The 24,439-nt window shown below is 33.0% G+C and overlaps 3 protein-coding genes across 7 annotated transcripts; 1 reads left to right on the forward strand and 2 right to left on the reverse strand.

The window, feature by feature from the left end:
• The first annotated feature begins 2,967 nt into the window (after positions 1–2,967).
• SMC2 (structural maintenance of chromosomes 2) lies at positions 2,968–8,725 on the forward strand. The gene is made up of 15 exons (XM_079012917.1): positions 2,968–3,452; positions 3,661–4,341; positions 4,419–5,208; positions 5,293–5,411; positions 5,489–5,580; positions 6,087–6,183; positions 6,278–6,394; positions 6,491–6,709; positions 6,800–6,940; positions 7,015–7,367; positions 7,527–7,620; positions 7,826–7,914; positions 7,990–8,215; positions 8,301–8,375; positions 8,481–8,725. Exons 1-15 carry the CDS (start codon positions 3,135–3,137, stop codon positions 8,595–8,597), a joined length of 3,528 nt encoding a protein of 1,175 aa, XP_078869043.1. The 5' UTR covers positions 2,968–3,134; the 3' UTR covers positions 8,598–8,725.
• Positions 8,726–11,363: 2,638 nt separating this feature from the next.
• Positions 11,364–13,365, reverse strand: LOC145069417 (putative protein phosphatase 2C 75). Of its 3 annotated transcripts, XM_079016343.1 has the most exons (5): positions 13,007–13,365; positions 12,511–12,913; positions 12,025–12,366; positions 11,820–11,925; positions 11,364–11,744 (listed from the first exon to the last, which is right to left on the reverse strand). In XM_079016343.1, exons 2-5 carry the CDS (start codon positions 12,898–12,900, stop codon positions 11,464–11,466), a joined length of 1,119 nt encoding a protein of 372 aa, XP_078872469.1. In that variant the 5' UTR covers positions 12,901–12,913; positions 13,007–13,365; the 3' UTR covers positions 11,364–11,463. The 3 variants fall into 3 exon arrangements, with proteins under 3 accessions (XP_078872469.1, XP_078872468.1, XP_078872467.1); XM_079016342.1 differs by having other exon boundaries at positions 12,025–12,363; positions 12,511–13,365; XM_079016341.1 differs by having other exon boundaries at positions 12,511–13,365.
• Positions 13,366–18,720: 5,355 nt separating this feature from the next.
• On the reverse strand, positions 18,721–22,716 carry LOC145068741 (P-loop NTPase domain-containing protein LPA1 homolog 1-like). Of its 3 annotated transcripts, XM_079015744.1 has the most exons (16): positions 22,457–22,714; positions 21,930–22,015; positions 21,232–21,438; positions 20,941–21,024; positions 20,779–20,852; positions 20,668–20,701; positions 20,504–20,562; positions 20,304–20,418; positions 20,189–20,226; positions 19,988–20,085; positions 19,851–19,906; positions 19,576–19,771; positions 19,405–19,499; positions 19,268–19,324; positions 19,046–19,186; positions 18,721–18,914 (listed from the first exon to the last, which is right to left on the reverse strand). In XM_079015744.1, the coding sequence occupies exons 3-16, from the start codon at positions 21,409–21,411 to the stop codon at positions 18,831–18,833; spliced, it is 1,311 nt and encodes a 436-aa protein (XP_078871870.1). In that variant the 5' UTR covers positions 21,412–21,438; positions 21,930–22,015; positions 22,457–22,714; the 3' UTR covers positions 18,721–18,830. The 3 variants fall into 3 exon arrangements, with proteins under 3 accessions (XP_078871870.1, XP_078871871.1, XP_078871869.1); XM_079015745.1 differs by lacking the exon at positions 21,930–22,015 and having other exon boundaries at positions 18,721–18,901; positions 22,457–22,716; XM_079015743.1 differs by lacking the exon at positions 21,930–22,015.
• Between the last annotated feature and the right edge of the window lie 1,723 nt (positions 22,717–24,439).

The following is a 24,439-nucleotide window of genomic DNA, read 5'->3' on the forward strand; positions in this document are numbered from 1 at the left end:
AGACGCTCTATTTCAATAAATACCCGATTTATAACTATTATTGAGGACTTACCATCATTCCATCTCTAATCCCTATGGCAGAACAATGCAACCACGCAGAAGTAACTGACATGCCGGCGGAACACCACCAGTTCCACCAACACCAACTCCACAGGTGGACCCTGCTATGTTCCAAGTCGCTGCGACAGCCATGGTGGCATCCGCCATTACACAAATTAACGCTAATGACACAAACATAAACAGACATGGAAACTGAAACGGGAATGGTGCCAACAACTCCAATCATGGCGAAAGCCAAGGATGCCAACGAGTATGCTCCTACAAGGATTTTATGAACTGCAAGCCCAATACTTTTCATGGCGACGACAGTGTCATCACCTTAACGAGATGGTTTGAGAAAACCGAATATGTGTTTGAAGTCTGTTCATGCCCAGATGAATGTAAAGTCAAGTATACAAATTGCACTTTCGATGACTGGGACTTATCCTGGTGGAATGGCCATGTTAAAACCATGAATCTCGTCGTAGCCAACTCTATGAGTTGGGAAGATCCGAAGGTCATGATGTTGGAGGAGTACTTCCTGAGAAGTGAAATTCAGAAATTAGAGCAAGAGATTTGGAACCATACAATGACGGGCTTTGATGTGACCGCCTATACTACCAGGTTTAACGACTTGGCAATTCTGTGCTCCGGGACGGTCACCCCAGAAGCCAAGAAGGTGGAACGCTACATCTGGGGACTATCCCCCCAGATTCAAGGAATGGTTGTATCTTCTATGAATTCATAATTATATGTGACCAGAGATGAGATAAACATTCGAACATGAGATCCCACTCTAGAGCTACAACCAAACAAGGAACACCCAAAAAATCATATATCAAGAGTTCTCAGGCTATCCTACGTGAATACGTACATCCCTTAGGGCACTCCACTAGACGATCACCGACCTATTGGTACTCTAACCATCATACCGCTACTCTTATATCTAACACATAAGGATATACACTGTAATACATAGTATAATAGGAAACTCACCTGAATCGAAGATCCAAGGAAACACAACAACACGCTCACTCCCCACACTGATTGCTCCTGCGAACTGATTAGCACCAAACTAAGGTAGAACCTTAATCAACAACCAAATCCCTTCAAGTTTGACCCAAAGTCAAATGATAAAAATCAACGATCAACAAATCAACAAAAGTCAACGGTCAAACCTCAGCACGATGTGGATGACTCTCGGCCACATTGTGGGAACATCCGGACAAAATAGTCGCGAGACCCTCAAATGTCACGACGTGACAGACATATTATCACATTGTGGGAACTGATTCTGGACAACTTAATGGATCTAGCCCTTAATCCATTAAGCCGTACACTCATCTCCTCAAGAAGGCTTCCTTATACTCATCTCAAACGTCGCGACGTGCATGTACAATGCATGACTTTCCCAAGTTAAGTCATAACAATGGTGGAAATGAGGTCAACAATCTCATGCATGAGCCAAAACTCAACCAAATCTTAGATTTGGAGCACTAAACCTTAAAGGTACCTCAGTGATCCATAAAGTTGCGGACTTTATGGAATCCATCCACTCAAACTCTCTAGAACATGGAGAAAATATACAAAAAAAATGTAAATCTAGAAGCATGTAACATAAAGCTTGGAATTTGAACATTCACAATGGTATAAAGTATGTGCTAGAAGACGATGATGAGGTTGGCAAGCTGGATCTATGCACCAAGAATGATTCCTTATCCTTCAAGACATTAAAAACACCACCAAAAGCTCAAGAACTCAACAATAAAGTCTAGGGTTTCGTTGAAATGGTTGGAGGCTGATGAAGATTCCCTAAACATTGAGTTTATGGGCTTAAATACGGAAGGAAACCTAAAATACCATGGACTTGGGCTGTAGCTGCGATCACGTCGTGACCTTCCTTTCGTCACGTCATGGTGGCCATCCCGGATATGCATTCATCCAATTGGCATGTCACGTCATGGTTCTCCATTCACCATATTGTGACACAAGGTTTTTCCCAAGCCTCACCTTTGATCATTCTAAATCCTCAATCGATCTATTATGGAAAACGGGTATATTTAATGGTTACACATTCATTAGATTTGATTATTAATATAATTTTATTGTCTCAGAAGGGTTGGCTCTTATGATGTGTTAGGTATGCGACCACACATAACCTATGTCGTGAAGGGATCCACATTTTTAATCCGTCAACAGTCCGTCGTTAATCTGTGACTAATCAAGCGATAATTCATCGCTAATTCAAAAATTTTGAGGAACCATTTTTATTTTTCGCACATGGCACTCAAAATCAACGGACCGACATGTTTGAAAGCTTTAATCAAAATATTGTAAATGTTATGGCATAAAAAACTCAATAATCCTCATGAATGAGTAATGATATGAACTTTAGGCGTCATTGTGACATAAGACAAAGTTTGGTAAAAGATCCCATAAGTTGTGATGTTCGACTCCTAAATTGATCTCCGAGTCAACCTAATGTTTCTAATGATTCAAGATGCTTATAATGATACTACACATCTATATAACTCCAACAACTTAACATGGTACCACCAAATATACATGTGATTCAAGTAAATCAACACCCAAGGTCAATACATGAAAATGATCATGATTAATGATTAAAAGCTATCCCAAATACCCACTACATATAATATAGTCACTATAAACACAAGATGTTTTACTCAAGTTACGAATATCTTCATTATAATGATAAGCATTTGACTTGACCCTTATTAGGGGATAAGGCCATAAGGGTATGCGTTTTGTTATTATTAAAAAAAAGGTGTGTGGGCTTAACAGGGGCCATTTAGCGCTGCCAGGCCTTACAAAATAATTATAATAAAAACAAATTGAAAGTTTTGAAAAATAAAGTTTTCCCGCCATTTCGTCTAAACCCTTATTGATTTCAATTTTTTGTCTCTTGGAATCCGTCATTCACAAATTTCATATTGTCTGTCAAGTTTAAGGGGTTTCAATCTGAAAAATCCTCTGTCTCCCTTCACAACCGTTCTTTTTTCTACATTCCACTTCAGATCTTAACTGAATTTCGTCCAAAATCCTCAGGTTTCTAGGGTTTCTATACAGTCACAATGCACATCAAAGAGGTTTGTTTAGAGGGATTCAAATCATACGCTACAAGAACAGTTGTTCCAGGTTTCGATCCCTTTTTCAATGCCATAACCGGATTAAACGGATCCGGGAAATCGAACATTCTCGATTCCATTTGCTTCGTGTTAGGTATCACGAACTTGCAGCAGGTTCGAGCTTCGAATTTACAGGAGTTGGTGTACAAGCAAGGACAAGCTGGTATCACGAAGGCGACCGTGTCAGTTGTGTTTGATAACTCCGATAGGAGTAGAAGCCCACTTGGATACGAAGATTGCCCCGAAATTACTGTTACTCGCCAGGTACGTGACGTGATACCTCAATTAATTCGTTGACAAAAAGCTCGATAATTTCAATATACTCGTGACTGTGTTTTTTCTTGTATCTACTGAACATGAAATGAATTTTAGGAATTGCAGAACGTATAAAAATAAGTTTTTTATTTTTAGAATTAAAAAATTATGATACTTTAGCACATAGGTTGAGGGTTTTCGTTTTGTGATGTAACAGATTGTGGTTGGTGGGAGGAACAAGTACTTGATCAATGGACATCTTGCACAACCAAGTCGAGTGCAAAATCTTTTTCACTCAGTTCAGCTAAATGTCAACAATCCACATTTTCTGATTATGCAAGGGCGCATTACCAAGGTATTAAACATGAAACCTCCTGAAATATTGTCCATGCTTGAAGAAGCAGCTGGAACAAGAATGTATGAAACCAAAAAAGATGCTGCTTTGAAGACCCTTGAGAAAAAGCAGGGTAAAGTTGATGAGATCAACAAGCTTCTTGATCAGGAAATACTCCCTGCTCTAGAAAAACTAAGAAAAGAGCGAATGCAATACATGCAATGGTCCAATGGGAATGCAGAACTGGATAGACTTAAAAGGTTTTGTATTGCTTATGAATATGTAGAAGCAGAAAAAATTCGAGACAATGCAGTTCATGGTGTTGAAGAGGTAAAAGCCAAGATAACTGAGATTGACAGTAATACAGAGACAATGCAAACAGAAGTACAAGAAATGGAGGCGAATGTAACAAAGTTAACTGCTGAAAAAGATGCAACCATGGGTGGGGAGGTTAAGGCTCTGTCAGATAAAGTTGATGCTATTTCTTGTGATCTTGTGAAAGAAACTTCGGTTTTGAAAAATCAAGAGGACAATCTCAACACCGAGAAAAAGAATGCTGTAAAGGTATCATTTTTGTGGAGTGTAAATTATATTCTTTCAGTTTCTTAAAGATGTAATATCATATGTTTTGATGTTGTTAGATTGAAAAAAATCTTGAAGAACTGAAGCAGTCTGTTGAAGATAGAGCTAATGCTGTAAAAAGTGCAGAAGATGGAGCAGCTGATTTGAAGAAAAGAGTTGAAGAGCTAAAGAAGAGTTTAGAAGAACATGAAAAAGAGTACCAGGGTGTTGTTGCTGGTAAAAGCAGTGGTAATGAAGAGAAGTGTCTTGAAGATCAATTAGGTGATGCTAAAGTGGCAGTTGGAAAGGCAGAAACCGAGTTGAAGCAGTTGAAAACAAAGATAAGTCATGGTGAAAAGGAGCTAAAAGAGAACACTACTAAGTTATTATCAAAACGGGATGAAGCTGTTTCTGTAGAAAAAGAGCTCAAAATCAGACAGAAAGATGTAGAAAATGTTGAAAAGGCTTTGAAATCTTTATCATATGAGGAAGGACAGATGGAAGGTTTACAAAAGGACCGAATGGTGGAGTCAGAAGCAGTACATAAGATAAAAGAGGAAATACGGATGATTTCTTCACGTTTGGGGAACATTGAGTTCTCTTATCGTGATCCTGTGAAGAACTTTGACCGGTCAAAAGTCAAAGGCGTGGTTGCAAAGCTTATTAAAGTCAAAGATAGCTCAACTATGACTGCATTGGAGGTCTGTGCAGGTGGGAAGTTGTTTAATATTGTGGTGGACACTGAAAATACAGGAAAACAACTTTTACAAAATGGTGATCTCAGAAGAAGAGTGACAATTATTCCTTTGAATAAAATCCAAAGCCATCCTGTACCTTCTAGAGTTCAAACTGCTGCTACTAAACTGGCAAGTTTCTTGCTTTTATAAAACTCCTTATATAATCTGTTTCATTTCTCATTTCTTTCACATGATAACTTTTTCGTTTTCCAGGTAGGTAAAGGCAATGCTGAGGTGGCACTTTCATTGGTTGGTTATGATGATGAGCTCCAGACTGCAATGGAATATGTGTTTGGTGCAACTTTTGTTTGTAAGACCAGTGATGCTGCAAAAGAGGTACCCTTTTCACCTTCTCTCATTTTCATAACAAAGTTTTTGTTTTTTTTAATCCAAATTAACTTTTATCTTCACAGGTTGCATTTAATCGCCAAGTTAGTACCCCTAGTGTGACATTGGAAGGTGACATTTTTCAACCAAGTGGTCTTCTGACTGGTGGTTCTCGCAAGTAAGCAACATTTCACAAATTCTTTAAAAGCAAGATCCGATTTAAATGAAACTCACAAATTTACCTTTATCTGTCATTTTAATGCACAAATCTTGAAATTTGGAGAATAAATAACGATTACTGGCATGATCCTGAATTGATTTTAAAAAAAATGGTGAATTCGTGGGTTTGTTTTGATTTGGATTTTGATTTTCTTAGCTATAGTTTTCTTTGTTTGTTTTGGTTTCTTTTTAAAGAAAAAGAAAATTATATTTTTTCTTGGGGTTTATTTATAAAGGATGAAGATGGGGCAAAGTAGTCATTTTGCTTTGAATTTAATGTATTCCCTGACCTTGCAACAAGACTAATCTTTAGGACCATCTGTTAAACAAATTAAAAATCTAGAACGAAAACTATAACTTTTGATGTACCACATCCACTAAGCTTGCAATTTACTCTTATTTAAATATTGAAGTTTTTTTTAACTGTAGTAAATATCTTTACTAATCTAACTTTCTAATGAACAGAGGTGGTGGTGATCTATTAAGGCAACTACATGCTTTAGGAGAGGCTGAATCAGAATTATCATTACATCAAAAACGACTATCAGAAATCGAATCAAAGGTGTACCTTCAATGCTGCTTTCCATGATTTTGTCTAATTATATGTATTAACAATTACATCAACTAACATCATTGTGTATTCTTCAAATGTCCAGATTAATGAGCTTCTTCCACTTCAAAAAAAGTACAACGACTTAAAGACTCAATTAGAACTTAAGTCATATGATCTTTCACTCTTCCAAACAAGAGCTGAGCAGAATGAGCATCATAAGGTTTCACTTTTTTTTTTTGTTATTAATTATGGGGTCTATCTCTTTTTATTCATCATTATAATTTGTTTCTGTACATTTTATTTATGTGTGATGTAGCTTAGTGAAACAGTAAAAAGAATCGAGCAAGAGCTTGCAGAAGCTAAATCTGCTGTTAATGAAAAGCAAGCACTTTATAAAAAATGTGTAGCTGAAGTGACAAATCTTGAAAAGTCAATTAAAGACCATTCCAGTAATCGGGAACGTATGCTCAAAGATTTAGAAAAAAAGATTAAGGATGTGAAAAAAAATATGCAGTCAGCTTCAAAGGACCTCAAGGTATGTTTGTTATATAATATAATGTATAGTTTTTATCTTGGAGGAGAATATAGTCATTTAGACATTTAGTACATAAACTTTTGTTTATAGGGGCATGAAAATGAAAGGGAGAAGCTTATAATGGAAGCCGAGGCAGTTAAACAAGAACAGGCGTCTTTAGAGAATCAGTTAGTTTCTTTTGAGAAGCAGATTAGTGTGTTGACTGCTGAAGTGGATGCACTGAAGACCAAGGTTGACTTATTGACTTTCTTTTTGTTTCTTTTTTGACACAATGAAAGATAACATTTTTTTGCACTTTTTTGCAGGTTATTTCATTGAAAGATGAACATAGTGAAGCACAACGTGAGCTAAATGCAGCCCGTAAGAAGGTGAAGGAGTGTGACTCACAAATCAGTCGTATTCTTAAAGATCAGCAAAAACTTAGAAATAAAATGGGTGAGAAAAATCTTGAGAGGAAAAAGTTAGAAAATGAGGTCAAACGTATGGAAATGGAACAGAAAGAGTGTTCATCAAAGGTTGATAGATTGATTGAGAAGAATTCTTGGATAAATTCTGAGAAACAACTTTTTGGAAGAAGTGGAAGTGATTATGATTTCACATCCCGTGATCCACATAAAGCAAGGGAACATTTTGAAAGTCTCCAGGCTGAACAAGCAGGGTAAATAGTCAAACCTTTTTTCTTTTTTTTTGCAAGAAATAGCAATCTACTTTCATTGCTATAGAAATTCTTAAAGTGCATTGTTTAAATATGAAAAAAATGATTTCAAAGTACATTGCTATTTCTCGCATTTAGCTTTTTTCTTTTTGTCTGTTAAAGGCTTGAGAAGAGGGTGAACAAGAAAGTTATGGCCATGTTTGAGAAAGCAGAAGACGAGTACAATGACTTGATATCCAAGAAGAACATTATTGAGGTTGGTGGACTTTTATTCTCAGTAAATTTCATTTTTGGTCCCTTTACTTTAGATGGTTTTTGAAATTTTGATCATGAAACGTTGTCTTGTGCATTTTGGTTCCAAATATAGTCATTTTCTTTGAAATTAGGACCAGAATTGCAAAAACCAGCTAAACCTAGGTGTGAAAAATGTAATTTACTTAAACGTTTTTAAATTTACACAGAATGACAAGTCAAAGATTAAGCTGGTGATTGAAGAGCTTGATGAGAAGAAAAAGGAGACGCTGAAAGTGACATGGGTTAAAGTGAACAGGTAAGTCTCTTGAAATTTAATACTAGTTTATTATTGTTTATTGATAACATTCTTTTTTTTTTAAAAAAATTTCAGTGATTTTGGATCTATATTTTCCACGTTGTTGCCTGGAACAATGGCAAAGCTAGAACCACCAGAGGGAGGGACATTTTTGGATGGATTAGAAGTGCGGGTGGCATTTGGGGGTGTTTGGAAACAGTCTTTATCAGAACTCAGTGGTGGACAAAGATCTCTACTTGCACTCTCTTTAATTTTAGCACTGCTTCTTTTCAAACCAGCCCCACTTTATATATTGGATGAGGTATTTCATATTCCTATTTTCCACCTTTCTTATATTATCTTTATTTCTTAATAAAAACATGTTTGACTTGACTTCTGTTGACCAGGTTGATGCGGCTCTTGATCTAAGTCATACACAGAACATCGGGCGGATGATCAAAGCTCACTTTCCACATTCTCAGGTAAATACATATTATTGTTTATGAAACTTACAAAATATTTATTCAAAAGTTTTGGTTTATTGATATAAATATGTTTGTGTTTTTTCTTTTCTTTTGTGGTGACAGTTTATTGTGGTTTCCTTGAAAGAAGGGATGTTCAACAATGCGAATGTACTTTTTCGTACAAAATTCGTGGATGGTGTTTCTACTGTTCAGAGAACAGTTGCATCAAAGAAGAGTTGATTGTTTGTTTGTTTTTTCTATTGTTTGTTTTTAGAGGATGTTTGTTAAATGTTATGTATGCAATGGCTTGTTGTGTAAAACCATTTTCTTTGTAATATATTTTATATTAAAGGCTTGTTGTGTCAAAACCATTTTCTTTCTAAATTGCTTTATATTGTTCTCAATTTCACTTGGACATGAATATGATTTCTCCCCATTAATGTTTTTTTGGGGGAAATCACTGAAAAAATCCCAAAGGTTTGGGTATGTCTGCGGTCTAATAAAAAATTATTTATTTATTAATTTTTATGAAAAAAGACAAACTACCGGCTTTTCACCCGTTCATCTTCATTTCTAACCCTAATCAATGTGTTAAAGGGTTAAAAAAGGTGCACCACTTGTTTTTGTTACAAAGGTTGACAGTTCTTTATATAGCCAAGGAGTCACTAAAAGACAACTACCGATGCATGGACTAAGGAGTACTGAAGATCAGTAGGCTGACGCTGTCATTGTTGTTGATCTTGTCTTTTGTATTATACTAAAAAAATATTCAAAACAATACACAATAGTACTTGGTACATTAAATGCATTAAAGACAAAATACTTCCAAACATAACTGAATCCCGAACTAATTCTTCATCTTGTACAAGCTTTTACTTCGGAATTTACTTCACCTCGGACAATTCTTCTATATCGGACATGTTGCATCTCTGATTTCATAAGGATCATTTTTTCATGTTGTATCATAACTTATACAAAGTTTTCCTGACAAAAGTTCGGAAATTACATTGGCAGAACTTCGGCCTAATAGCTACTAATGCTAGACACTCAAGGTCCCCAAAGCTTCGCCAAAACACCTAAAATACTTAAGAATTTTCGGAATCATTGGGTGAAAATACCAAAGAGAAGTTTTGGTGGTGTGGAGGGTTGAAATGAGGCTTTAAAGGTATTTATAGGCAACTTTTTGAGGATGTCTGCTACGCACTTGGGTGGTTCCTAGGGTGCCACATGTCATTTTCTTGGTGGTCCATGTGTCGCTTTCTAGAAGGTTGGGCGTCGTGCAACGTACGCATACGCATGCGATTTTCTATTTTTCGTACATTCTGTAACTTCTTCATATGAGTTTCGTTTTTTATGTTTATTATATCCACGCGTGGCTATCGATGAGTTTTCCAACTTTCATTTAGACTTCTTCGGCTAATTATCATTTTATTTTTAATTTATTATTTTAGAATGTTAGATCGTTAAACTCCGTTTAAAATTCAACTCTCGTTTAGATTGTTTAGATAACAATCAATCGGTCGCGATTTTGGGATCTGTGTCGCGCACTACTATACCGAAACTTCTAAAAATCATAACTTCCTCATACGAAGTTAAATTTCGACGTTTTTTATATGCACTCTCTTGGTTTTACGACTACTACCACTTTCATTTAGATCACTAAGGCTAATAAGTAATCTATCTCTGATTCGTATCTTATGACGTGCATAGTCATGTCAGTTTAAATCGCGAAACTTCAAAGTAGCATAACTTCTTCATAAAAAGTCGGATTCAGACGTTCTATATATCTATGGAAATCGTATTGATGTTTCCTACATGTTTATGATGATTACTTTGGCTAAGCAGTAACATATCTCTACTTCGAAATTTATAAATGACGATTTATATTGAATTCTATTGGAATGTGAAAAATAGGATGTTACAGAGCCAGTCTTGGGCGTGGTGTACCCGAATCCTGCCTTGACCACCAAACACATCATTGAGCCTATTCGGAGGTTTTAAGCCTTATATTCTTAGATATCTTTTTTGGTCATTTTATATGTATAAAATTTTTTTCCAAACAAATAGCTTATCAGTTTATTTTACTTTAATACCAAATAATGTAATAAGCAAATAAAAATAAAAATAGGTTATTTTAAATACTGTAGATTTTTATTAAAAAAAATGACTTATGACATTAAAGTCCTTATCTTATGTCAAATTTTATTAGTCATACTCATATAATGATTTTTTATCGGTAATATTCAAGATGTACCTAGTGTTTTTTTTATTAGAACAAATTACCGAAATCGTCCCTATGATTTGGCTAAAATTAGGCGTTTAGTCCCTAACATTTTTTTTGCATTCGAACCGTCCTCAAAGTATGATTTTATTGCGTTTTTCGTCCCTATCCGACCTGAAATGACTATATTGCCCTCTCCAATTTATTTTTTACTTATTTTTATTATTTCTTTTTATATTTCTTAATAAAAAAACAAAATGGGCCCACACCCACCCTTTGTCTTCTCACGAAAAACGCAATAAAATCATATTTTGAGAACGGTCCGAGTGCAAAAAAAAAATGTTAGGACCAAACACGTAATTTTAACCAAACCATAAAAACGATTTCAGTAATTTGTTGTTGTTGTTGTTGTTCTTCTTCTTCTTATTATTATTATTATTATTATTATTATTATTATTATTATTATTTGTAATAGCACGTTTTCAATGACAAAACTGATAAAATTTAACAAATTTAAAGACTTTCATATCAAATATAAAAACAAGTAATAACATAAATTTTTTATAAATTTAAGATTCTTTTTACAAATTTGATTTTATATTTACTTTTATTTGATTTTATTTTTTGATTTTTTATTTTATTATTATTATTATTATTTTTGTAAACGTAAAAGCGAGATAGAAAAAACTTAACAAACCCTAAACATTAACAAACAAAAAATCATCCTAACAACAAAACCAATCAAATTTGAAAAACTTAAGATCTTTATGTGAAAAACCCTAAAATGAAACCATCCAATAAAAGTCTATTTGTGCATAATTCTCTTTTACCAACCTTATTTACAAACCTTATTTACAAGACTTATTCATATCCACGTCCAAAATTTCAGTTCCTCAAATCAATAACTATGACGCTGATGTTATCGGTGCTCCGACGTCCCAAAGCCAGACGTACCAGCAACGTCGCTGCTGACTCGCTGCTGCATCCGGCAATCCGAGGCTCCTGCTTCTCTCCAAGACATTCGTGAACTATCTTACAAACCAATTCGCTTGAAATCACATCCCATAATCCGTCACTCGCTACTATCAAACATTCATCTCCGGCTTCTCTTCTTGTCACCGTGATTTCTGGTTCAGACGTTACCCACTGTTTCAGAAGCCTATCACCTGTCAATTCGTACCACATCTAATCAACAATTCTTCATGTTTAATTTCAATCCCATTCCCGATTTGAAAACTAACCTATTGCCCGGGACATCGCCAGGATCCCTTCCACTCGTGCTCCATCTGCAAACATGATTCGTCCTCCACAACTTTCGATTCTTGATCGCTCGTCTTCCCTATCAGGCTGGAATCAACACAGTATGAACCAATTTCATAACAATCGTCTTTCAAAAACGGAATGATTGGAGAGTAGTAAATAGTAACGTTTGGGGATGTTATTTACCTTATGGTCGACGGAAAGGGGTATGGCCCTGCCGTTACGGCAGAGGACGGCGCGTGAGTCTCCACAGTTTGCCACAAATATGTACTCCTTCGTCAGAATCGACACCACCGCCGTCGATCCTATGAAAGACAACTGCGGATTGCATCTACAGATACTACTCGATCCACCACACAGACACAATCTCATCGACATCTCATCTATCCGCTGGAAACTCCGCTTCATCGCCGTCTTCCATAGCTCTTCGCCACCACTACTATCCGGCTTGTCTCCGGTTACCTTCATCCCCATTAACTCCTCCTCCATGATAACGTGCATCTTCTCTTTACACAATGCTGATACCTGCTAAACAAATTTAATTGCATCTTCAATGAGGTATGACATAAATACCTTTAGGAGAAAAAAAGTTTGAAGTGCAATTCTGTCATTTCAACAAAAAGTTATTTTTCGAGATGCAAAGTAATTGTGAAAAACAGGGGAGAAATTTACGTGACATCCACCGTGTCCATCGAACACACCAAAGAAATGCACAGGTCGGAAACCGTTGATCTCCGGCCGGCATAAGTTCGTCCGAACTGAAACTTCATCCTCCATTTCACGCTGCCTACCGACCACTGACATGATACCGTGAAGCGGCGGCGGCGGCGTCTCCATGATGCTAATCAAGCTCATGATCGCAGCCGCGGGGATGGAAGTTGTCGGGATATCAGTGGTCGTCTGTGCCGCACAGTACTTTTGACGTTCATCTTCAGTGGTTATATCTTCAGTAGCAATAACCGATAAACCGGGCGCACCTGCTGCCAACCTCCTCATGGCCATCCTCCTCTGTCGTCGCTCACGGCATTTATCCGGTGAATCTTCATCTTCGTCACTCACCATCACACTCTTGCAACTACAGTAAACTCGCTTCATTAGCTTTCAGCGACAAAACCTAAGGCTTCAATCATCTCTGAAAAAAAAAATTGAAAAAATATATGAAACACACAGGTGTCAACTGGAAATATGGTGGGAGTTAACTTGTGCAATGCGACGAGCAACGTGGTAAACTCTTGGATCTGTCGTGGAACCCAGCTCAACTCAACGGGCAGGGTGACTGAGCTGCCCGATCTGACCCGTTACTGACCTTGGGGTGGAGGTGGACACTGAAAACTGAAAATACAGGAAAACAGCTTTTACAAAATGGTGACTATATTCATCTCCTTCATCCTCTTTCATTTTTTTCAAACCTAACCCTGAAAAGAAATTATATACTATAAAAGAAAATCAAGATCTGATTTAAATGAAACCCACAAATTTACTTTTATTTATTAATTTTAATGCACAAAGCTTTACATTTGTAGAAGAAATAACCATTACTATCATGAACTGACTTTAGTAATAATGGTGAATTGTTGGTTTGTTTTGATTTTGATCTTGATTTCTTAGCAATAGTTTTTGTTTGGGTTTCTTTTTAAAGTTTGAGATAAAGAAAATTAGGATAAGGATCTATTTTGTTTTTTATTGATGGTTTTTATTAATTATTGATCCTATAATTTGTTTCTGTACTTTTTATTTATATTTATGTGTGATGCAGCTTAATGAAACAGTATAAAAAATCAAATACCAGCTTGCAGAAGCTAAATTTGCTGTTAATGTTATATGTTCACAATTCCCCCTTTAGTTTATTATATTTATAATAACATCTTTTTATTTTATATTAAAATAAATAAATTGACACCCGATTTAAACTTTCATTTTTAATATCTTTTATTAGCACCTTAATTTGTATAAATATCTCCTATTATACCATGTTTTATATAAATAGTTTTAAATTATATGTTTTTAGCCTTTTTTTATTATATACAAGTTCACGTATTAAAATAGTTTTAAATTACATCCTATTTTTTTTTTTTTTCAAATTTTGTATTATATATTTGTATTATTACTTTATCTAAGAGTCAGGCAAAAACTTGGAATCGGGTATTTGTCGAGGCGGTTATCTAATAATCGGGGAAAAAAACTCAGAATCGGCCAAATTTGAGTCTAACTCGGAGAAAATTGGTCAAACTTAGAGAAACTCGGTCCAACTCGCTCAGGAAAAATCGGTCAAACTTGAAAAAAAACCTGGTCAAATCATTCAAAATGGGAATTTATATATATTTTTAATAAAAAACTATAATTGTTATTGATATTCATCTATTTTGCTATGATATTTAATAAACTTATGATATTTGTTATATATAATTTTCTCAAAATTTATTTCTTTATAATTTACTCAATTCGAGTATCTTCCAGGTACTCGCTATTCGCTATTTATGTGTGATGCAGCTTAATGAAACAGTATAAAAAATCAAACACCAGCTTGCAAAAGCTGCTGTTAATGTTATATGTTCACAATTCCCCTCTTTAGTTTATTATATTTATAATAACATCTTTTTATTTTATATTAAAATAAATAAATTCACACCGATTTAAACTTCTCTTTTTTAATATCTTTTATTAGCACCTTAATTTGTATAAATATCTCCTATTATACCATGTTTTATATAAATAGTTTTAAATTATATGTTTTTAGCCTTTTTTTTTATTATTATATACAAGTTCATGTATTAAAATAGTTTTAAAATACATCCTATTTTTTTTTTTCAAATTTTGTATTATATATTTGTATTATTACTTTATCTAAGAATCAGGCAAAAACTTGGAATCGGGTATATGCCGAGGCGGTTATCTAATAATCGGGGAAAAAAACTCGGAATCGGTCAAATTTGAGTCCAACTCGGAGAAAATTGGTCAAACTTAGAGAAACTCGGTCCAACTCGGTTAACTCAGGAAAAATCGGTCAAACTTGAAAAAAAAAACCCGGTCAAATCATTCAAAATGGGAATTTATATATATTTTTTAATAAAAAACTATAATTGTTATTGATATTTCATCTATTTTGCTATGATATTTAATAAACTTATGATATTTATTAGATATAATTTTCTCAAAATTTATTTGTTTATAATTTACTCAATTCAAGTACTCTCCGGGTACTTGCTACTCGCTATTCGCTATTTATGTGTGATGCAGCTTAATGAAACAGTATAAAAAATCAAACACCAGCTTGCAGAAGCTAAATCTGCTATTAATGTTATATGTTCGCAATTCCCCCTTTAGTTTATTATATTTATAATAACATCTTTTTATTATATATATATATATATATATATATATATATATATATATATATATATATATATATATATATATAGAGAGAGAGAGAGAGAGAGAGAGAGAGAGAGAGAGAGAGAGAGAGAGAGAGAGAGAGAGAGTAATTTTTTTAAAATTAAAAGGAGGAAAACAAAATATAATATATACATAAATAACCATAAATATAATATTAATTGTATCTGATTGTTTATCAACTTATATATTAATTTGAAACTTTTTTAAATTGAAAGGTAGAAAAACAAAAATTAATATATAAGTAAAGGGTCAGTAATGTATTTTATAGTTTTTAGTGTTCGTTCATAGGTAATATGTAATTATTTTTGTAAATTTGACTTTAGTTCCATAGGGTGCCATTAACAACACCCTTAAAAAAAATTATGCAGTCAGAAAAAGTTTGAAAATACAATGATATAGAATAGATTTCTCAAAGTAATGTTATAATGTTCTAAAATATATATATATATATATATATATATATATATATATATATATATATATATATATATATATATATATAAAGTACATTACTATAACTGTAAAGTTAGAGAGAATTGTGTAAGTTTTTCACATTAAGACCAATTACAACTAGACACTAAAAAACACTATTTTAGTGTTAGTTTTTCTATTTATCATTCCAACCAACTTTTAAAATACACAATTTTCGTATGTGGGATACATTCAAACATCAAATATGAAGGCCAAAATGTTTGGCCTCTAAAATACACCATTTTAATATGTGGTTGGATTGGTTACACCATTTTAATCTTTAAAACTCATCATTTTGGCATCGGTTTTTCCCTTGGCAATGCCTCCGCAACGGCCAGCCTTTTGAGGGTTAATGAATTCGGCAAGGAACTACCGACGAGAGAGAAAGAGTAAATAAATTGGAAGTTACGATAATAGTCCTTGGAAATTCTCTCTTTTTATATTTTTTACCCAAAACTTAAAATGAAAAATATTATTTTTACCCGTAAACTTTATAAAAGTTAACATTTGATTTATTCTTTTTGATATTTAATACCCTTTATTAATTCAAATAAACTCCTATATAAGTTAATTATTATTATAACTCAAAAATATAATTTTATTTTATAAAGTTTATAAATATAATCAATATTTTTTATTTTTTTATTTGAAAATATCATCATACTCATCAAACTTAATGAAATTTTAGTTTTTATAAAAATATTTTGGTTAAATTGATTATTTTTTATATAAATTAAATTAAAAAAATAGCATGACAAACGTGACAACCTACACCCTCTAAACGACAATCTTTGAAGTAGTGTGACAAATTTTATGTGGCGCATATGTGAACTGTAACAAGTGTAACACTACTCCCTCCAGTCTAAAAGCATAGGATTTGTTATACTGCTTCAAATTTTATCATTTAGAGGGCGTGGGTTGCCACTTTTGTCATGTTAATTTTTTTTTACTAAAATTAATTTATATAAAAAAAATAATCAATTTAAACAATTACTTTTATAAAAACTTAAATTTCATAAACTTGAAAAGAAATTACAACACCCTTAAAAAAGATACAACATAGAAAAAAGCACAAGACATTTCAAATTAAATAAAACACAACACATTTGAAATTAAAGTAAAACTTAAACTTAAAATAAACTTTAAATTAAAATAACACACAAGACATCTTCATTCGAAGTATTGACTTGTCAGATCTACTCATTTTGCCAAAACTCTATAAACCGGAAAGATTTTTTACTTTTTGCACGAATAGTTCGAAGAGCATTAGCGAACAACATTTCATCATTTTCACAATTTGTTGAACTACACCTCAGCTTATTATACACAATGTGAAACTGTATTGTCACTGCGTTTGTTGATCTCTATTTGACAAAGATTTGATCCTTACTTCGTTGGCTCCCTGCAACTACTTCGCGGTTGTACCGTTAGGTGATCCTATTCCAGAAAGAATTATTATCTACGTAGTTGATGTGATTTGGATCTTTATTTACATCGACTCATGCACGAGCCAAAATTATATTTTCCTCTTTGCTCCACATATGGGCCATTTTGAGGGATGAAGAAGTTTAGAAGATGATAGAAAATATAAAAGGGTAGTAGAGTTGAATAAAAATGTTTGAATTTGGTAAAAAATGAATAGGGATGTCAGGGTTCGATCCATAAAACTAACATGAATTGGAGTATTAACACTAACATCTAACCTGTCAAGTTGTCATTCAAAAAAGAATAAAAATGTTTGAATGTGGTGAAAAATGAATGATGTTGGTATTTATAGTAGATGATGGATGGTTTAAAATTTGAATATTTTGAAGAAAAAAAACGGTTAGATTCTAAAAATGGAGTACTTTTTTTTTTTGAAAAATGAGATATTTCTTTAAAATTGTAATTTGTTTAAATGGTAAATAAAAACACAACGGTATATGTCTCATTGGTATAACTTCACCGAGTTTGGCCATCGAACTTGGCATGGTGTTCGTCGATGCCAGCTTGGAGATATATGTTGAGCCTTGCCATAGCCCAATCGGCCCAAATCTAATCAGGAAAGAAATGAACATATACACAAATTAACAAAAATACATTGCTTTTTCTTTTATTTAGCCATTTTCTTTTTGTCTGTTAAAGGCTTGAGAAGAGGGCGAACAAGAAAGTTGTAGCCATGTTTGAGAAAGAAAAAGATGAGTACAATGACCTGATATTCTTAGTAAGTTTCATTTTTGGTCCTTTCAGTTTAGATGATCTTTGAAACCTTGGTCCCAAAAAGTTTTCTTGTGCAATTTGGTCATCATTTGAGGTTCTTGTAACAATTTGGTTCCGGAGTACAGTTGTTTTTTGCAATTTTGGTCCCAAATATAGTCATTTTCTTGGAACATAGACCAAAAATATTATAAAAACATCAAATATGGACGAAAATTGCAAAAACCAGGGATCAAAAATGTAACTTACTTTTTTTGAATCAATATATCTGCCACTAAAACGATTTTTCATCTACATATAATGACAAGTCAATGAATAAGCTGGGGATTGAAGAGCTTAATGAGAAGGAAAAAGAGACACGGGTTAAAGCCAACAGTTAAGTTTCTTGAAATTTTGAAATGGAATTTAATAATTTGTTGATTACAACTAAAAACTTTCCAATTTTCAGTGATTTTAGATGTATATTTTCCACAAGCTAGAACCACCAGCGGGAGGGACATTTTTGGATGGATTAGAAGTCCGCATTTTTATTTATTACAAAATTGATCAACAATTTGATATTATAAAAAGAAATTCAAAATAAGAAAACAATTTACCTTATCCTTTCTTAAATCAACAACGTATTAAGTAAACCATTTCAAGTACACAGACAAAGCATTAAAACTTATAAAAACAAATATTTCTAGATCTAAATCAACAATTATTTTGGAATTAACATTTTAATGTTGTCCATCTTAATGAAGCATGCAACAATGGTTTGTTTAGAGCATAATAATAGAAAAACAAGTTTCAAGATCAAAAAGACTAATCAACCCTAGTTAATGCTACAAAACATTTTTATACTTACAAAAAAAGTCAATATACAGAATTGCAGGAATCATCCATTCCATCCCATTCCATTAAACAAAACAAACAACTTTCCTAGATATTAATTAATCTCTACTCTTAACTTCCACCTGTTGTGTTGTCTGATTACTGCTTCCTTTGGAGGCTGTCGATATACCTTGCTCAATACACTAAAAAATAAAAATCAGGAAATAGAAGAATCTTAACAGATATTATCACCAACTATAGGTCATGCTAATTTCAAACTACTTTGACTTATTGACTTTATATTTAAACATAAATTAGGCACTTTTTATTATACCTGAAGGAGATGATTGTGCAGCCAATCAAGAGTTTGTGGGAATGTTGTAGCAGATATATTAGCAACTGTTAATCCATGTGACTTGAATGAGCACAGATAATCTTGGATGGTTTTTAAGTTGTTAATCACTTTATCTTTTTCCTGAAAACATTCAAAAAAAAATCAATATATTTTTTTTTCCTTGATCAACAATAAATGATAAATCTTAATAAAATTTGACACCTGGATTGGATACTTATCACTGAATTTTCTGCTAGATATCCACTCTTCTAGTAGTGCCTGCAAATGACAAGAACAAGTGACATTTTCAATTAAAAAAAGAAAAAGAAATAATGATATGAATTATTTATGATCATTACCTTATGATCAAATTCAGCCATCTTAAGTACTATAGGAATTATTACTGGTTCAGTGACCCTGGATTTTTCTTTTCTTAAAATATGCTTATTGTCATCTGAATGGCCAAATAAGAAATCAGAAAGTAACAAAATAAAAATAAATAAATAAAATTAAGAGCTAAGTTTGACTACCAGCAACTTGGTCAACAATATGAACAGATTTGACCCCATCCGAAACTTTATCCAACTCTTCACCAATTGTTTCTGTCTTGGAAATTTCAGCATTATTTTCTGTTTCTTTTAAGTCATTTTCATCTGTTTTTGAAGCCTTATGTGGTGATTTGTTCTCTTCATCCATTAAATATATACTAGGATCCACATGCATCCCCTGCAACGGCAAAAAGGGTCAATATTTGTATCTACATGAATTGCCATAAAAAAATGTATATTTATGTACTCTTTGTTACCTCAATAATGATCGGTTTCCCATCTTTCATTGCTTTCTTTAAATCACCAGCCAAACCTATATGACAAAACAAAAGAAAATCCTTTAATGTTTAAAAAAAAAAAAAAACCATTTGGTTTAAACAAAAAAGTACATTACCTTTTCGAACGATCCTACATTCTCTACAAAATTCAGTAATTAGCTCCTCTGATGAACTAAAGTCTCGTGCCCAAATAGGTGAAGATGTCAAAGGTGCACTAAAAAAAGTCAAAGGGATATATTACTATATTATATGGTAGTTTGCATTAAGAAAAGAATGTGTATAAAGTTGTCATATATAAGTGCTGACATGTTACATACTCTGTTGATGTTCTTAGCAATTCATAGACCATATCCGTCTGTAACATCAAGAAAAATGAAATTATGTGTTTTATGTATTTGAAATATAGAAAAAAAAAGGGACATCAAGATTCACCTGTAAAACATTTGGCAAGTTTAGCCTTTGACCAAGTTGGGTAGCAATTGTTGACTTTCCAACACATGCTGTGCCACATACAAGAATAACTAATGGTACTCGCTGATGGTGAAATCTACAAAAGGTATAAATACAGAAGAAATATTTAATTACTAAATTAAGAATTTATAAAAAGGGACAAAAGGGGAGTTGGGAAATACCTTGTCATCATCTTGTAACGATTTATATATTCTTGCCCATAGCCCCGCCTTTCCATGAGCTGCACTCAAAGTTATAATTATGGTTATGCCTTTGATTTGAAAGTGGCATACTGTAAAATCTCAGACATGGCTAAAATGGAGATAACAGGGATACATATATATACCTTAAACAAATTAGCTTCCAGATCAGATTGAGAGCTGCAAAAAACTAATATATGAGATTTAAAGAGACAAATGTTAAGGTAGTATTTGGAGGATGTAATATGATGACATACACGTCCAGAAGGCTATTATCTATGAGCAGCTTCTTGAGTTCAAGGGCAATTTTTAGAGCGACATGATTAGGAATCTGAAAACAAGAACACTATGATGCTTAACTTAAAACTTTATTGGAGTGATAATACGAAGAATAAGTAACAAAGAAAGGACGAAAACACCTTAGTAACAGTCAACATTCTGCTAAGCAAAAATCTAGAGAGGACATAGTAGTGATCAGCATTATCACCCAACCATACTTTCACCTGAAAACAAAGAAACAAAACCTATAACCAACGCAGTCGTTTACATCTATCTATACATAGCTAAGGAGATAAATTAATGTAAATTTAGCTACAGTTATATATATATATATATATATATATATATATATATATATATATATATATATATATATATATATATCACAACAAGAAGTAGGAAGAAACTTAAGGATTAGAGAAGCAACGAACCTTGACGAAATCGTATTTCGAGGAACCATTACGAGTGGCGATTGGCAAAGGGAAGTCATTAGTAGTTTGTTGCTTCTCCGTTTCTTCATCTTCTGGAAGGAATACTCTGTTTGAAAAAGATGAATTTGCTTCGGTAGTTTCGTTAGGGCTTGCAATTAACACTGATTTGTCCTTCTTCATCGTCTGGTTTTAAGCTCAGAGTTGCAGCTGAGAATATATACCGATCATAAATCAGTGGGGAAAACAGTGATCAGAGGTCGTGATTTGTATATGTTCTTTCACTCTAGATCAATAGAGATGATTTTATTCGAAACAGCGAAATCGTGCAAATCGTCTAAGAAACAACTCTCATTTTACGAAGCTAAAAATGAATAAGGGATTTTAACATGAGGAGAAATCAATTTATTATACAATAGAAGTAGATTTTAGAGTAAATTACACAATCATCTCTTCTCCAAACGTCAAAATGCATGTTCAGTCCCTATTTTTAAAAATTAACTCGGACCGTGCCTATACTATTAAAATTTCACTCTGATCATCCCTCAGCGATATAAAATAACTATTTTACCCTTATTTATTTTTTTATTTACTTACAATTTGTTTTTCTAATTATATTAAAAAGAAAAAGAAAAAACCACCCGCCCCGCCTATACCACTCCCCATCCAATCCCTTAAATCTAGAAACAAGAAATATGAACCTTCATCTTCGGTTACTTCATCTCCGATCATCTCTACTCGCAGGAAACCATCCGTCCACCTACCACAGCCCCTGAAAGTACCTCCACTGATACCCTCACCATCGGAGATGAAGAGAACATCATGTAAATCAACACTTTAAATGTCCAATACAAGAAAAAACTCAACAAAACCATAAAAATCCCAACAATCTATAATTTTCTGTAAAACCTAAAAAACAAACCCATTAATTTCAGAACAATCTCAAAAATCTATTAACTGTTTTTCGTTTATGTAAATCCAGAAAAAAATCCGTTCTTCATTGGTTTTCATTTGTGTAGGGTTTAAAGAGGCTGCGATTTACAGTTTGCGTGTGGAAGAGTGGGTAACCCAAAATCTGCAAAAAATCATATACACAAATTTGCCCAAAACCAGATTGTACAAAATCGATTATGAAATCCATTTCAAAAATTGATTGAACATAATGCCCAAAACCCGTTTTTCAAGAAATTGAGTTCCAGAAATTGTTAACAGATCCTAAAGCTCCTACCTCCTCCCTTAGCATTCCACAAATTGTTTGCAGATCTTGAAATCCCAACTCCGGCCAGATACATAAATCATGATGAATTTTTTTCCAGAAATCGTTGTCGTGCCGACACCGGAGAGGTGACAACCCCAATAGCGTGGTCGACGCCGCCCACTTCAGATCTACTTCACCTCTTCGACTGTCTTGCCCACTTTATCTTCTGCAACTCCAAGTTGGAGAAGAACTATGAAGGGTGTTTCGTTTAGGTAGAGATGTCAAGGGTTTATGGTAGCAGATCCCATTCTATTTTATTTTTTTAATTATTAATAATATAAACAAATTAAAAAAAATATAAAAAAAAAACAAATAAGGATATATTTGTCTTTTTAGTCTGGTTAATGAAATTAGGGATGAAACATGCAATTTTTTAAACTTATTAAAGACGGTCCGAGTTAATTTTTGAAAATATGAGCTCAAACGTGCATTTTGCACAAGGAACGATTCATGTAATTTACTCTAGATTTTAACTTGAGGAGAAAGTTGCATCTTTTGTCCGTGTCTCTTTTTTGTTTTGATGATTTTTTATACTACCTTTTCATGCTTTTCGTCTCTCCATGGCTTAAGTATAACAATCTCGGTTTGTTAAATTATAAAAATTGTTATATTATAAAATACGTGATATTCATCTATTATAATAAAGGTTTAACCTCATATAACTAAGAATATAAAATGGATTCTTAGCCTAACCAAAATCTTAACGGAAAATGACTGATGGTAACTATTGATTTTCTTTTTTATAGGGGAGAATTTCATATATGTCGTTCTTAAACATCAAAATATCATATTTATCTAACTTAATTTCTAAATATTATATTTACCTTTCATAAAATTTCTAAATATCATATTTATCATTCATAAAATTTCAAAATACCATATATGTCCTTTTTAAACATCAAAATATCATATATGTCATTCTTAAATATCAAAATATCGTATATGCACTTTTTAAACATTAAAATGTCAATGATAATATCTAAAATATCTTCCATCTACAACATAATAATAATCAACAACAACAAAAACTAAACAATCAAAATATACATTCCATAGAGAGAGTTGAAGATGAATCTTTTTGTTTGTCAAGAGGGTGACATTCCAACAATTTAGAAGTTCACATTCCATTATCATTGACGTAAGGATAATATGGTTAAAAATTTTAATTATTATAATAACTCTAAATATAAAAAAAGATTATAAAATATTAAAAACATTATAAAAAAGATTTGGGCAAATATGATATTTTGAAGGTTTGTGAAGGGTAAATATGATATTGAGAAATTAAGTTGGGCATATATGATATTTTGAGGTTAAAGAGGGGCATATATGTAATTCTCCCTTGTTCGTATTTGGTCATTTTTTTTATACGCAATATATCATTAAACTTGTTGTTTGTGTTCACCATAACTCTTTTAACCAGTTATCACAAATGTGAACAAAATCAATAGTTTGTTACTCATTTTTTCTTTTATTACAAATGAGTTGAAAATTATGAATTGGAAATCAATAAGATAGTATATGTCAAGGTCAATTACATGTTTGGGGGAATAAAAGGGTTCTTCAATGTGATATCCTCAATTTCACGGCCAGAAAAAGACCGATTTGTTTATGCTTTGTTTTATAATCAGAGTAATCGTTTAAAGAAAACGGTTGCGGAATTTGTTCCCAAAACAAGATATGATAAAAACTTATCAAAACATTTCTCAAAGAGAATGTATTTTCATTAAATAATAAAACCTCGTGATGTCATGTTCCGATACAGACACATAAGCATAAACAGAACATACATTCATTTACTCTAGTGATTTACATCTCCTTTAATCTCTTAGTGCAAAGCAGCTTTGTATCGATACATGTGACACAATTAAACTGAGTGGGTCGGGCTTGGGAGCCTGGTGAGCATATAGGGTTTTCAACCCATAATAATATAATTATTATATTTAATCATCA

The sequence above is a fragment of the Lactuca serriola genome, chromosome 8 (genome assembly GCF_051521515.1).
Source record: "Lactuca serriola cultivar US96UC23 chromosome 8, Lser_US96UC23_V15, whole genome shotgun sequence".
NCBI lineage: Eukaryota > Viridiplantae > Streptophyta > Magnoliopsida > Asterales > Asteraceae > Lactuca > Lactuca serriola.

Bases quoted from the DNA above. Each gene is read 5' to 3' on its own strand.
- SMC2 (XM_079012917.1), top strand. From the start codon at position 3,135: ATGCACATCAAAGAGGTTTGTTTAGAGGGATTCAAATCATACGCTACA. The intron at 6,710-6,799 runs GTATGTTTGTTA...TTTTGTTTATAG, and splicing joins CAGCTTCAAAGGACCTCAAG to GGGCATGAAAATGAAAGGGA. The intron at 7,915-7,989 runs GTAAGTCTCTTG...AAAAAATTTCAG, and splicing joins ACATGGGTTAAAGTGAACAG to TGATTTTGGATCTATATTTT.
- LOC145069417 (XM_079016341.1), bottom strand. From the start codon at position 12,933: ATGAAGCGAGTTTACTGTAGTTGCAAGAGTGTGATGGTGAGTGACGAA. The intron at 12,367-12,510 runs GTAAATTTCTCC...AAATTTGTTTAG, and splicing joins ATGGACACGGTGGATGTCAC to CAGGTATCAGCATTGTGTAA. The intron at 11,745-11,819 runs GTTAGTTTTCAA...ACGAATTGACAG, and splicing joins GGCGATGTCCCGGGCAATAG to GTGATAGGCTTCTGAAACAG.
- LOC145068741 (XM_079015743.1), bottom strand. From the start codon at position 21,411: ATGAAGAAGGACAAATCAGTGTTAATTGCAAGCCCTAACGAAACTACC. The intron at 19,325-19,404 runs GTAATGATCATA...TGTCATTTGCAG, and splicing joins TGGCTGAATTTGATCATAAG to GCACTACTAGAAGAGTGGAT. The intron at 19,187-19,267 runs GTGTCAAATTTT...GAATGTTTTCAG, and splicing joins GTGATAAGTATCCAATCCAG to GAAAAAGATAAAGTGATTAA.